General features: G+C 39.4%; 1 protein-coding gene across 2 annotated transcripts in view; it reads left to right on the forward strand.

Moving 5' to 3' along the window:
* Positions 1 to 14399, forward strand: part of rfx3 (regulatory factor X, 3 (influences HLA class II expression)) — a 44117-nt gene extending 29718 nt beyond the window's left edge. For both annotated transcript variants that reach the window (XM_039670343.2, XM_039670341.2), the window contains 8 exons: positions 1865 to 1980; positions 2059 to 2213; positions 5167 to 5264; positions 5689 to 5838; positions 6617 to 6825; positions 8206 to 8359; positions 8446 to 8488; positions 10424 to 14399. In XM_039670343.2, coding sequence (XP_039526277.1) covers positions 1865 to 1980; positions 2059 to 2213; positions 5167 to 5264; positions 5689 to 5838; positions 6617 to 6825; positions 8206 to 8359; positions 8446 to 8488; positions 10424 to 10677 — 1179 coding nt within the window. In that variant the 3' untranslated portion in view covers positions 10678 to 14399. The remainder of the gene's footprint in view (positions 1 to 1864; positions 1981 to 2058; positions 2214 to 5166; positions 5265 to 5688; positions 5839 to 6616; positions 6826 to 8205; positions 8360 to 8445; positions 8489 to 10423) is intronic.
* Positions 14400 to 15569: the final 1170 nt, after the last annotated feature.

A 15569-nucleotide genomic window follows, 5' to 3' on the forward strand; every position in this document is an offset into this window, starting at 1 on the left:
ATGATGGACAGATGAACTTTTATGATGGACAGCTGCACTTTTATGATGGACAGATGCACTTTTATGATGGACAGATGCACTTTTATGATGGACAGATGCACTTTTATGATGAATAGATACACTTTTATGATGGACAGATGAACTTTATGATGGACAGATGCACTTTTATGATGGACAGATGCACTTTTATGATGGACAGATGAACTTTTATGATGGACAGATGCACTTTTATGATGGACAGATGCACTTTTATGATGGACAGATGAACTTTATGATGGACAGATGCACTTTTATGATGGACAGATGCACTTTTATGATGACAGATGAACTTTATGATGGACAGATGCACTTTTATGATGGACAGATGAACTTTATGATGGACAGATGCACTTTTATGATGGACAGATGCACTTTTATGATGGACAGATGAACTTTATGATGGACAGATGCACTTTTATGATGGACAGATGCACTTTTATGATGACAGATGCACATTTATGATGGACGGATGCACTTTTATGATGGACGGATGCACTTTTATGATGGACAGATGCACTTTTATGATGGACAGATGCACTTTTATGATGGACAGATGCACTTTTATGATGGACAGATGCACTTTTATGATGGACAGATGCACTTTTATGATGGACGGATGCACTTTTATGATGGACGGATGCACTTTTATGATGGACAGATGCACTTTTATGATGGATAGATGCACTTTTATGATGGACAGATACACTTTTATGATGGACAGATGCACTTTTATGATGGACAGATGCACTTTTATGATGGACAGATGAACTTTATGATGGACAGATGCACTTTTATGATGGACAGATGCACTTTTATGATGGACGGATGCACTTTTATGATGGACAGATGCACTTTTATGATGGACAGATGCACTTTTATGATGGACAGATGCACTTTTATGATGGATAGATGCACTTTTATGATGGATAGATACACTTTTATGATGGACAGATGCACTTTTATGATGGACAGATGCACTTTTATGATGGACAGATGAACTTTTATGATGGACAGCTGCACTTTTATGATGGACAGATGCACTTTTATGATGGACAGATGCACTTTTATGATGGACAGATGCACTTTTATGATGAATAGATACACTTTTATGATGGACAGATGAACTTTATGATGGACAGATGCACTTTTATGATGGACAGATGCACTTTTATGATGGACAGATGAACTTTTATGATGGACAGATGCACTTTTATGATGGACAGATGCACTTTTATGATGGACAGATGAACTTTATGATGGACAGATGCACTTTTATGATGGACAGATGCACTTTTATGATGACAGATGAACTTTATGATGGACAGATGCACTTTTATGATGGACAGATGAACTTTATGATGGACAGATGCACTTTTATGATGGACAGATGCACTTTTATGATGGACAGATGAACTTTATGATGGACAGATGCACTTTTATGATGGACAGATGCACTTTTATGATGACAGATGCACATTTATGATGGACGGATGCACTTTTATGATGGACGGATGCACTTTTATGATGGACAGATGCACTTTTATGATGGACAGATGCACTTTTATGATGGACAGATGAACTTTATGATGGATAGATGCACTTTTATGATGGACAGATGCACTTTTATGATCTTCTAAACAGAAACAGCCATTCACTCCCATTATAAAGCTTGGAAGAGCCAGGATTTTATTCGCCTGAAAGAAGAATGTCATGACTACACCTAGGATGACTTGAGGGTTGGGCTAATTTTCATTTTTGGATGAACGATCCCTTTAAGTCTTGTTGAATTACAGTTTAAAGCTGTTGTGATCATTTTCCCACGCAGGCCATTTTGGACGTCGTGGTGAACCTTCAGTTCAATCTAATCGAGAACTTGTGGCAGACCTTCTGGCGCTACTCTCCCTCCAACACCGTAGAGGGCGTCACCATCACAGAAAACAGGTATGTGACCCGATGACCTCTTCAGTGCCAGCTCAGGCGATTAAACCCGATTCCTGAGATGTGCTGTTGTTACCGCAGCGGTGTGAGTGAGATCGAGGGCCGTCTGCCGCGCAACACGCTGATCCTGCTCTGCCGCCACGATGACGTGCTGAAGTGGATGAACACATGTGATCACCTGATGTATCAGGCCCTCGTCGAGATCCTCATCCCAGACGTTCTGAGACCCATTCCTAGTGAGTCGAATTCATTAACATACGCATTACACTGCAAAATATACCTTTCTAACTTAGTATTTTTGTCTTGTTTCCAGTCCAAATATCTAAAAGTTTTTAAATTAAGATTTACTAGACGAGTAAAATGCCATGATTTATTATGTTTTGTTTTTTTAGGGAAATGAATCAAAATTTGTTGCATAACAAAAGCTAAATGATCTACCAATGGGATAAGTAAAATTATATTATTTCTGATTGAATTAAGATTATTTTTGTTATCCTATCCTCATTGGCAGATCATTTAGCTTTTTTAAAACTACAATCCTTAACTTTTATTTCCCCAAAAGACAGAATATCTCATTGCATTGTACTACTTTAGTAAATGCATCTTGATTTAAGAATTTTTTGATATTTGTGAAGACAAAAATACAAAGAAAAGCCAGCTTTATAGAAAAATTATGTTTATAATATATTTATACCGAAGTCTCATTTATCAGATAAGAGCTGGACGACACTATAGTTACATTTCGCAATGATATTAACGATCACGCAGCTGAGATTTGCTATATAGTGTACATCGTTTTACATGAGTGTATTGTGTGCATTTTAATACTAAAGTTATTTATGTGGTGATATTGAGAGTTCTGAAACCTGAGGTTTTTATTACCATTTGGGTATGTGAATTATGAATTCAATCATATCGCCCATTCATGACTCCTCTCACGAGAACGAGACCAGACGAGAGTTTTGCACAATACTAATGAAATCCTGGAAAAATATTCTGCAGGTGCATTTTTAAATGTTTTAACTAATAATCTGTTATGAATGTCTTTTCAGTTCTACTTTGAGTATGAATGATCAAATGCATTGAAAGACAACAATATACAAGCACTGTAAAATGTTTTTCCACAAACTCATCAGACTGGATTTCTCCTGTATGATTTGAGTCTCTTCGGACCGTACCGTACATGAATTATGAGCTTCCAGAACTCCTGACTGAGGCTGTGTGTGACCTCATCATTTAACTCCTTTCCACAAATTGAATATAGAAAGATTAACAGTAGGGCTGGGTATTGAGACAAATTTCACAATTCGATTCGATTTCGATTCGATTCAATATTGATTATTTTGGATATCAGTTACAATAAATGGCAAATTTTCTCAATGAAATCAAATCTCTTAACTAATGCTGTAAACTATGGAAGTCTAGTTGTAGTCTACTAGGCTTCATTAGCCTAATATTAAGGTAATAATTAACTGTTTTGTAGCTATACAAACACTATACAAAAATTACACTTTTATTTATTTTTATAATAAGAAGATTATATGAAATATAAACATGGTGGCTGTCATAAAAACTTGCCAGATTTATTCAAATATGCATTAAATATTGAAGAACATTAAGATTATAATGCATATGGTGTATATATTTAGCAAAATGCTCCTCTCTAGAGTTATTTTTTCTAGCTGATTATTGAGTTTATGAGGTAAATATGACGATACATTGATTACAAGCTGTTTAACTGACGTCTTTCCACTGTTGAAACGCTGATTGAGTGAATCAATGTGACATGATCCGGATTTCGATAAGTTGTACTGTATCTTTAACACACTTTCAGATGCTCATTCATGTTTATTTGGCGCTGTAACTGGTATTATTAAGCCGGAAGAGAGATCAGCGCTGCTGTTTCTCCAGAGCGATCTCACGCCACAGCGACAAAACGCTATTTATGTTTTTGAATTTCTAAAGAAAATGGACGTAATTTGAAAACTGAGACTTTGTTTCATATCAATAGTAACAAAGGACAAAGATTATTGCGATTCTTTGGATGCGCGCAGCCGCGATACAATGATCCATTCATTCAAATGAAACAGGATGACTAATCGATTCTTGAGATTTAAGAATCGATATTGGTTCGTAAAAATGAGAATTGATTAATATCGAGAAATCGATATTTATTACCCAGCCCTAATTAACAGTATAAATAAATAAATGTTTTTTCTTAGGTGCAAACAATACATGCAAGTGCAACTATAATCAAAGCACTCTCAATATTTAAAGTGCGAACCGAGACCAGAGCCACAACTACAGTGTTTGTGTTTTACTTTCGTTCTAGAAGACATTTATCAGACGCTGTGTCGCACAACGAATCCTCCGCTATCGTCACACGATCAGTGAACTGACGTTACTATCGTTTTATCTTTATAGCGGTGGCGTATTCATGCTAATTTCCCCCTCCTGTCGATGCGAGACAGTCACACTGTAGTCTTGCGAGATCCCGTCTCACCCTTACACCGCCTTCACACTGGCAGTTCAAATCAGCTCCGATGCGGCTGCGAAACCACCGGAAGTCATTTATTTCCTATGGAGATTCGCAGACCGCACGCGAATGGGTCCAAAACGGGTCCGACCGAGTGCGGTGCGAAGAAAATCGTGTCCGTTGGTCATCCGGATGCGTTCAAAAATTTGAACTCGTGCGAAAAGCTACGAACGGTTCCTATCCGACAATTCCAGCGGAAGTTGAGCGTTGCTATGGTACTGATAAACAAACCTGAATTATTAACTTTTAATAAAATAAATTATGATTTTATAACGATAAGTTGTCATGTCATTTTTTATTTTCATGACTTTCTAACGTTTATAAGGGCAGTTAATACAATTAAATTGAAGGTAGACATTGAACTATTGACCACTCTATAACATATTTTAGCCGACCTGACATGTCAACGCATCATCAGAGAGATCATACAGAACTGACAGAATCAAACTTTAATAAAAAAAAAAAAAAACAGAATCTAACTTTAATCTCTCTCTCCGCCATTTTTGTGCCGCGTCCGACGCTTTTCACTGTGTAGTACGACGTCCGTTGGGAACGTATTGCGTATTACGGAGCTGATTACAACTGCCAGTGTGAAGGCGGCGTTACTAAGCAGTTGCTTTCTTCTCATATGCATCTCCATCTGCATTGCACAGGTGCCTTGACTCAAGCCATCCGTAATTTTGCCAAAAGCCTTGAGGGCTGGCTCACCAACGCCATGAGCAGCATTCCCCAGAGGATGATCCAGACCAAGGTGAGACGCAGGCCGTCACAGCGGTGATGAGGAGTGTGGGGCCGCAGTGCCGGATGCCTGCTTCACACTACACCATCATCCGTCTGTTACGGTAGTCACTGTGTCAGATTACACCATCTTCACACACACACATACTCAGTCTTGATAGAACCAGTCATGGAGGACCAAAAAAATTAAAAATGCTTTTTATGGCTGACGCGGCGTTGGTTGTCGCCCACTGAGACACGTCTGCGCAAACTTTGTTTTACGTTTAATGTGTGACTGTTTCACCTTTTCAACCAATCACAGTTTCGTAATTAGTAAGAGTATTTAAAAGAGTATTTACTATGGGAAAGGGGCCTCGGGTTCGGGTTAAAATATAAGCGTAACGGTCGGGTCGGGTTAAATGATGTCCTCTAAAGAGTGTGTGTGTCGTCCTAAGCAGGTTTCTGCTGTTAGTGCCTTCGCTCAGACCCTGCGCAGATACACCTCTCTGAACCACCTGGCACAGGCAGCGCGTGCCGTCCTGCAAAACACCTCACAGATCAACCAGATGCTCAGCGACCTCAACCGCGTGGACTTCGCCAACGTGCAGGTACGTCACATGACCCACGCCATCCGCCCTTACGGAGATCCATCAACCAAAAACGGGCCATTTACTCGCCCTCATGTCACCCGCCCCAGGAGGAGGGGCTTCACAGAGACAGGAAGTAAACAGAGCGTTACTGACAGACTGGGAAGAGAGGAGCCGCAACAATGGAGAATATGAGGAGAATAATCAACATTCAAGCGGGAAAAGTAGAAACAAACCAAATATGGCATCTTTAACCCCTTAACTGTCTCTTTTCACTTGCTAGATGGTTGCTTTTTTTTTGTATCACATATTTTAATAATCATCATAAATTAGGTATTATTTGAAAGCTTACAAGCTCAAAATTCATCCTGTGAAAACCGTCTTGAAATTGGACATTGGTTTACCATAGAAAACAGTACTTTAAAATTTTTTTAGCTGGCTCCTCCCCTAGTGGGCGTCATCAGGTTTCATATTACAACATTTATTGCAACTACTTTATAATCGAAACCTATTTTTTATCAAGTCTCGAGGTTCCATATCTGCTGTTAGAGGAGATATTTGGACGAATCTATTAATTTGTTTTTGCATAAAATTAAATTCAATGGAATGTTGGGAACACCCGGTGGCTATTTTTGGTATAGCACCTGAAAAAGTCAAAGGAACTTTAATTTTTGTGATAACTTAAAATTTGGAGCACAACTTGGTTAGATATATGGCTTTGACTGTATTATTGTGTTGTTTTAGACCATTAAATCGTTGCTCCTCTCAGTCAGTAATGTGTTGTGATGTGCCTGTGCAGGAGCAGGCCTCGTGGGTGTGCCAGTGTGAGGAGGGTGTAGTTCAGCGCCTCGAGCTGGACTTCAAGGCCACCCTTCAGCAGCAGAGCTCTCTGGAGCAATGGGCTGCGTGGCTGGATAACGTGGTCACCGAAGTCCTCAAGCCGTTCGAGGACAAACCCTCCCTCCCCAAAGCGGCTCGCCAGTTCCTGCTCAAGTGGTCCTTCTACAGGCAAGGCCGCTTCAATGCTTGCTTTAATCTCGATGAATCCATACTAGGGCTGGGTATCGATTCAATGCTAAATTCAATTTTCGATTTGACTCAATGAATATAGATTTAACCCTCTGATGGTCTTGGTGACTTTTTTGGCATGTGGTATGTGAATACAAAAAAAAAATTGAGGTCATGATCCGAGCATGCTAAGTGGTCATAAAAAAAAAAAAAAAAAAAAAAAAGTCACACTCATGGTCTTCGGTCAGAAATGACCAACCCATAGGAAATGAATGGGAAATTTTTGTTTGTGCAATCTACAAATCAGCCACGATTCTTAAAAGAAGTTTACCGCAGTAAAGGGGTGACACTCTACAACATCAAGAGTGCAAAAAATGTACACCCACCCACACACACATACAAACACACATTTATACACATACACACCAATAAATTCAGACTACAAAAAAATCTGTTTTGAATTTTTAAAAATCACAGCTTCATTGGAGTGTTACGAAACTTGGTGACATTTCTGGCATTAGGTATGTGAACACAAAAAAAATTTGAGTTCATGATCTGAGCATGCTAAATGGTCATAAAAAAATTTGTCTCGATTTTGGTCAAAAATGACCCCCATAGGACATGAATGGGAAATTGAAAAAAATTGACAATTTTTTATTTATTTATTTTTGTTTTTAAATTTTTTTAATAAGAAATAGTTTGACATTGTTTAAATTATATATTCAAATCCACCAAAAAAAAAAAAGTGTTCATAAACAGCTGGGGAATTCACATGCCTCTCCATAGATGGCCATCTAGTGGTTACACCATGATTCTACACTTTTTCTCTACTGTAACCAGATGGTGCTAATTTTCTTTAAAAAATATTTTTTTTCTGAAGGCCTAGACTCTATATTAAACTAAAATACTGCATTAATAAGTATTTTTTTAAAATAATATATATATATGTATATTTCCATTGAAAAATAGACCATAAATATTGCATAAATATTAGTAAATTCAATCAAATTGTCTCAAAATACTAAATTAAAAAGAATAAATATTATAGAACAAAAATAAATTGCATTGGTTTTACTGGGATGGAAGAAGTTTCATTTTTAGGCCTCCGATCACTTCTGACCGGGAAGGCCCAGGACGTGACTCATAAAGGAAGACCATCAGAGGGTTAATACAAACAAAGGTACATTAATATAGATTTGGATAGCGACTGCTGTATCACTACCCAAATCTATATTTCAAATGCATACAATGAATGGAAAAGATTTTGATGCGAGATTAAAAAGTCAGAATATTTGCATGCCTCGATCAAACACATATGATCTCACAGCATTAGCAAAGTGCCGACAGAACATTTAACTGTGTTTCATCGGACTCTCACAGCTCTATGGTCATCAGAGATCTGACCCTTCGCAGCGCTGCAAGCTTCGGCTCTTTCCACTTGATCCGACTGCTGTACGACGAGTACATGTTCTACCTAGTGGAGCACCGAGTGGCCCAGGCCACGGGAGAGACGCCCATCGGGGTGATGGGAGAGGTGACGTGTGTTTAGCTCAGCACGAGCAGTACAGAGCTGAGGAGTCAGTCTTTCTCTCTAATCGCCGTCTCTTTGTGCCTTTGCAGTTTCAGGACCTCAACACCATGTCCCCTGCCAACATCGACAAAGGTAAGCTAGCCAGAGGCGGACTGCAAGCTGAGGCTCATTACAGCGTTACACAACTACAATCCAGGCTAATGGCACTGTAGACCAGTAGGAGACCATTGCTGGATGCCCCATTACTGGAATAACACTGTTTGTGTTCCTCCATCATGAGACAGTTTCTGCTCTGTGAACGCCACTTCTTTTTTACATCATTTAGCGGACACTTTCGAAAAATACAAGCGGTTCATCTTAGAGTCAATAAACGCGTTAAAAAAAATCGTGCAAGCTGGAACAGAGGAGGAATAGTGGAAGCAGAGAAGTAGTCTGGGATTTGACTGTCAGGATAGGGATCAACATTAACGCTCGTCCGGGACAGAGAGATTTAACTTGCCCGATCGGTATCATGATTCAAACGTCGATGGAAAAAATAACTAGGGAATCACCAAAACGCGAATGATTCATTTAGTGTAAGTGGCAATAATATATAATGTACTGACAGTAACAAGGTTATGCTGTTGAGGCTCTCACAGCCTCATGAGGAGAAACGAAACATGATGCAGTTAAGCAACATCACACGACCAAGAGAGCTGAATACCAGCGTGACACTGATTTCATACGACACTTCAAAAAACTAAAGTAATATTAAAGGGATAGTTCACTTTGAAAATAATGTTTGATATGTTTTATCTTACCTCAAGGGCATCCAAGATGTAGGTGTCTTTGTTTCCACAGTAGTTTCAATTTTGATATTTTTCGGTCAAACCGTTCTTGTCAGTCAAATAATGCAGGTCTATGGTCACCACCTCAAAGAGCATGCACAGAGAAGTCCTTGAGGTAAGCTAAAACATATCAAAAATTAATTTCAAAGTGAACTATCCCTTTAAGTCACTTACATTTCAGAAACAATATTGATTGTTTTTGTTCTATTTTAGCAGCAAAAAGAAAAAGATCACAGAAGAACCAGGATGATTGATTCAGCGTTTCGAACGAATCGGTTGAGTCATGATTCAATGACTCATTCATAAACAGCGGCCTCATTTCTGAACGAATGAATCGTTTATATGAGTGACTCACTGACTCGCTCGTTAAGGCGGTCGCCCTCCGCTCCTACGTTTAAAAGGATCATTCTTTCCAACGTTTATTTGTACATTCAAAAAAATATTCAACATCACAGCATTTCATTTAGTCATAAAAAATAAAAGTGACCTTGACCTATTCTAATTTAATTTATTGATAAAATTTAAGATTTTAACATGAAAGATAAAGCATATTTAATTCAAAAGAAAACATCCTTTATAAAAGGTAACCATATCATAAATATGTCAAAGCTGATGAAATTAGATTTACAACACTCATAAAATCAGCACCTGGACGAGCGGGACTGAAGGACGAGCACATGACGAGGCTTAATTTCAAGTCCTGAGACTGATCTCATGAAGTAGCGTGTGTATGACACGCCAATTCGTATTTCCATTTTTGACGTGCTATCAACATGCATAATCGCTTTTCAGCGTGTTTATGAACGCCGTTGACTTAACGTTATTACTGTATATATATAAATATATGACTTACCTCAACCCCGTCCCTAAACCTAACCGTCACTGGGGTTAACGGCATTTATGACCGTTCCCTCACCATCCTAGGAAAGAAAAAAAAGATCACTCCCCAGATGTAGATCTACATTTTGCTTCGTTTCACGCAGACATTTGACGGAATGTTCAGACACGCGGAATCACTCGGACGTTAATGGCGTAGACATACACGCATACACGCGGATAGCTCAAAATGCGTAGAGATAACACGCCACTTGACTCGAAAGTGGCGTGCATGTTTACGCAAAAGTCATGATATCATGTTGAGTCCTGGAACATTGAATGAAAAGCTTCTTGAAATTGATTTTGTCTCTTAATTGAAAATGTGGTGCCTGTAACTGACGAGCCTCTTTGTGACGTCCGGCAGACGACGTGAGCGAGATGGACAGCGATCTGGACGAGGACATCGAGGAGTCGGACGAGCCTCTAGCGAAGCGGGAGAAAGCGGAGACCGAGGTGATTCAGGTGCTTCAGGTCGGAGCCATGGAGGACGGCACCAGCGCTGTGGTGGGAGTCGTCAATCCCAGCATGCTCAGCGCTTTACCCCCGGCCGAACACATGCTCGGCTCCACCGGGACCAGCACCATCCGCCACGTGGGAAACACGTACGCCTCGGTGTGAAAGCCTGTCCGTTTCCCATCTCCAGACGAGCGCATTTAGGCCACGCCCACCCGCCTCCGTGGACTCCGTATTGAGTGAGGCTGCGTCCTCGTCATTTCTGACTTATAACACAAACACAACGATGTCGACAGCTACTGTGTGACAGGTGACCCCAAAAATAGGGTTGGGTATCGAGAATCGAGTATCGATTGGAACCGAGACTAACTTTTCGTTTTTCCCGGAATCGTTCAAAAGTTAAAATTTCGATTCCTAGTTTCGATATTCACAGTCCGCCGAGCGGACCGCTGAACAACACCAACGAAGAAGCGTCTACCGGAAGTGTTGGCATAACCGCGCGAGTCGAACATGAGTAGCTTACGTCGGCGATAAAAATAAACGAAAAATAACGAAATCTCGGCAAAATGCAAAATTTGTGACAAAAGGAGTATTTTTACAGAAGGAGTATTTCCTTCAGAAAGGCCGTTGGTTAGCAAGGTTAGCTAAACTTTTTTGACCCCGCCTCTTAAAAGAATCGGAATCGAGAATCGTCAGGAACCGGAATCGAAACAAGGAATCGGAATCAGAATCGTTCAAATTCAAACGATACCCAACCCTACCCAAAAACCAGACGTTTTTGGGGTCGACAGCTTTTAAACGGTTATTCCTGGGGTTTTATCTTGTTAGCTGTACACCCGTCACACAGCAGCTCTCAGAGTCCACGGAGGCGGGTGGATTGTGGCTTTCAGATTATGACTCTCTCTCTCCACATCTGTGTCCGCGAGACATCATGGAGAATCGCGACACAACGGCCCCACAAACAACCGAATCGATACAAGGATTTGACGAGATGCTGATTGTACCGTTTAAAGCCCTGGTGTTCGTAGAAAACGTTTTACTGTAGAGCTGGAATCCAAGCCAGGGAAAGTACCATTTGCCTACTACTAGTCCATATAATTATCACTTCTCTATTACTGTATGGTCATTGTTTACAGTTTTCTGTTTAGGACGTGTGATTGGCCAAAAGTGTGCTGTTGGATTAGGGAACGTCTCGCTGTATAACTGTGCTGCTATAATCCCAGCAGGCTTAGACAAGAGCTTGCCTTCGTTCTCACGTCTTTATTTGCAGTCCGAGTGTGTCCCGTTGCCTTCTGTTGGTAGGTTTAGTGGTTGGGTGGCTTGAAGACGAGTGTTTGTCGTTGTACATAATATGCTGCATGTGCGAACCGTGTTGTGGGTCTGGGTTTATTTCTCGTACCGATTGGACCAAAAAAAAACACAAGAGTGAGAGACAACCGGCTGTCCTTCGTTGCCTCTCGTTGCAGAGCGAATGTCAGGGATTTTATGTACCTCGGGTTCATCTTTAGTGCCTTAACCCAAAACAACAGCTTTTCATCTGGTCTGAACTGGTGAACACCAGAGAACGTTCATAGTCGTGCGTAGACATCTGCCGCTGGATCATGTGATCACGTTCAGGATCTGTCGCTCGATTATCGCTCCCTATCCGACGTCGAGGCCCGCGTGTGTGTGTGTGTGTGTGTGTGTGTGAATTTGGCCGAGGTGTGTGTGTTATGTGTGTATCTTGTCGCCCTACCTCACAAAAAACACAAAATGTGTTTCTTCTTTGCCGACCCGTCATTTTAATTTCGCATCGGTTGCTCTTCAAAAAAATAAAATAAAAAATTTGCAAAAAGTCACTGTATCGTGGACCAAAAGTTGATGAATATCTATATTGGTATAGAGGTATATGATGAAGATGATGATGAAGATTTTATACACTGGGTCTCATTTAGTATGAATTGTTTTTAAAAACATTGTGATGATTTTACAAAAACTGCTCGTTTCATAAACATCCCAGCTAACGAAACATTTCGCTAATGTTCATATTCAGTTATGAAAACGTTCTTTGAAAAACAAATCTTGGCGATACAAACGATAACATAAAAAACCTGAAACGTTTACGAAAAACACTTCCGAGAACAATGCATAAATGTTTTGTGATAATATTACAGAGCAGGTCGTTTTATTAACGTCACTGGAAGAACGTTTCGCATTAGCTGGGCGAACTATGATTTTATTCGTTTATGTTTTAACCTGCATGTATAGATGGGTGGAGTTTCTTTTGGTACTAGATCTGGAGTGTGTGTTTAGTTCGGTTTGCTGTTGGATTACTGTGAAACGAGGACGTTAGCCTGCTGTGACGGCGTCGGACTCGACCCGTCGTCAAACTACTATGGAAAACACTGGAATCTTTTTGTAGTTGGGAAAAAAAAAAAAAAAGAGTTATTTTCTTCACTAAAACTTGATTTTATTTTCAATGACTGACTGTGCGCGCTACGTTTTATGCATCTTTTTTATGGAAACGTCTTAATTTTAACGTGGTTGTAACGAGGATAGAGTTTTAGAAGTGAAAACCATCCAGATTCAGTCCGACGCGTCCCAGTTTCTGATAATCGTGACTTATATTTACGTGTGCACCTTCTGAACCATAAGGAGCAGGTTTGGGGTTTTTTTGTACTTGATTTGCGTTTTCCGTCGTTCCCCTGTCTCCGTGCCTGGACTACAGACGGCTCTTCGCTATTGGATGGTTTGCTGGATGTGTTGATCACTACTCGAAGTGCTTTCTTTGGTCTTGCATGCCTTTTCTCGAGCTGCTAGAATATCACCAACCCGCTTCTCCATTTATTTGTTCTTCAAAAACACATTTGTACTGAAAGTTTGCCAAAACGCAGTTAAAGGTTCACACTTTCCACGTCTTGCCTGTTCTTTTCTCTTTTTCTTGACACTAATATCGGCTCCGCCACTTGCAACCTTACTCTGGATATCAATGCAAGCTTTTCTAGGAAAAGAAACTTGCCCTTGTTCTGATATCGACATATCAAGCCCTGAGGAGCGTGAAGGCAGCTTCACTGACTAGAGACTTCAGTGCCTTTGATTTCACCAAGACCTCCAGAACCAGTACAAGCCAACGGAGCTCGTATCCCATCATGCCACACTCACCTGAGACACACATATGCACACCCCAGTTTAAAGGCACCCAAACGTGATGACATGAACAGAGCTGCACTATCATGGTCATCCCGAGTTTTCTTTCTCTTGTGCGTAGAGTGACACGCTTGGTTTCTTTATGTGGTCTTATTTTCGGGGGGCTTTAAGTGCCATTTGACTGTTTACGTCGTGAGTCGTGGCATTGCTGTAGCGCGTTCAAATGCAAGCACAAGCATCGTGGTACTCTGAGGGAAAACTCAGAACAAAGTCCTAGATGTACATATTGAGATAAAAATGGAAGGATATTTATTTACAGTCCCTTACTTTTAATGCCAGATATGTTTGAAAGTGTAAATTGTGATCCACCCCCTTCTCTCTATTGTTTTATTCGGATGATGTACCTTACATATACAGTACATATGTATTTTTTGTTTTCTTTTATTGTGCGTGTTGTTCCAATTTACCTCTTAGTAAATTATATCCTCTGAAAATTGGTAAAAGCTTACTAATAAGTGTAGAGTGATTTGTATTGTGTATTTTACATGAAGGATAACAAAAACTGGGGAACTTTTATATTTATAAAATGATATATTAACATTTAGTGTGTCAATATGAGGAAAATATAGGAATTATCCAAGACACATGTAGTTTGTTTTTTCTGAATATTTCAGACTTGAGCTCAGGCTAGCTTATTAGTGTTGTTTTCTTAAATTTGTGGCTTGTCTTTCAATTAATAAACCTTTTTCTTGTTGAAACAAGACCTGTTGTGTTCAATTGTAACGGGATTTACTCACCCGTCTCGTCGAACCTCAATGCCGTCGTGTTTTTCTGTGGAGTACAAAAGGAGAAATGTTCAGGGAAGAAAAAGAAAAATAATGTTCATTCAGTGACAAGCTCCAAAAAAAAAAAAAAACTAAAAATATAAAATAGAGCATTAATGTTGCTTTATTCTACAATTAAGTTATGTAATCTTATTTACACCAAATTAAAAAAAAAATTCCTCAATTCCACATGGAAAAAACTTTATTTTTAGAAAGAGAAAATTCACACGTTTAAGAAATACTAGTAAATTGGTTGTAAATTTCACAAATAGTAATTGAATATTAAATTTTTACGTAGAAAGACTGAAATAGTATTTTCTTGCTCAAAACTCAAACATAGTTTTACAACCTCAAAAAAAACCTCAAAATCACTGTGAAAACACACTTTAAGAACCTTCATTTTTAAGAAAGTGTACGTTATTGACAAGTTTACATGGTTAATTGTTCTGGCATTACTTGATGTCAAAATAAGTTTAAAATTGCACAACGTTCCTTAAAAGTCGAACGCAACTAAGGGTAGCCTTCTTTTTTTTCTTTAGTAAAACCAAGACAGGGGGGTTTATATATACCTCAAGAGTTTTATGTGTAAGGAGTGTCAACTTTCTTAATAAAGTTATTAGATATCAGTGGAATTTGTTTTACTTACCTGATTAGATGAATAAGCTCATTTCTACAGTGGATTTCCCGTCGAACTTTGTCGCGTGTCTGACAGAAATGGCGCGAATCACTGACTCTCGCGAGACACTGTTACCTCAGGAGAGGTGAGGCTAATTAGTGAGGCTTGTTAGCTAAAATGAATGTAGGTTACCCGCAATTAATCAGGAAGCACGTTAACTAGTCCTTACAGTCGAGCCACTTGTAGTAGATCAACAGTTGCTTTGTGATGACGTGATAAAGTGACGGGCCACGCCGACTAACGTTACATGAATAACGTTACTAACGACACTGCTGACAATTTATACTAAATAGCTAAATCCATAAATTAACCACTATATTAAAATATTACTAACCGATTTTGTCATTACATTTGTTTTGAGTCAATGAAAAAGATTTTTACACATAAATGCGTATATATTGAGATGAACTTTCATTTAACATAGCCTAGTG

Source organism: Pimephales promelas, chromosome 23 (assembly GCF_988280905.1).
Source record: "Pimephales promelas chromosome 23, fPimPro1.hap1.1, whole genome shotgun sequence".
In the NCBI taxonomy this organism is placed as follows: Eukaryota; Metazoa; Chordata; class Actinopteri; order Cypriniformes; family Leuciscidae; genus Pimephales; species Pimephales promelas.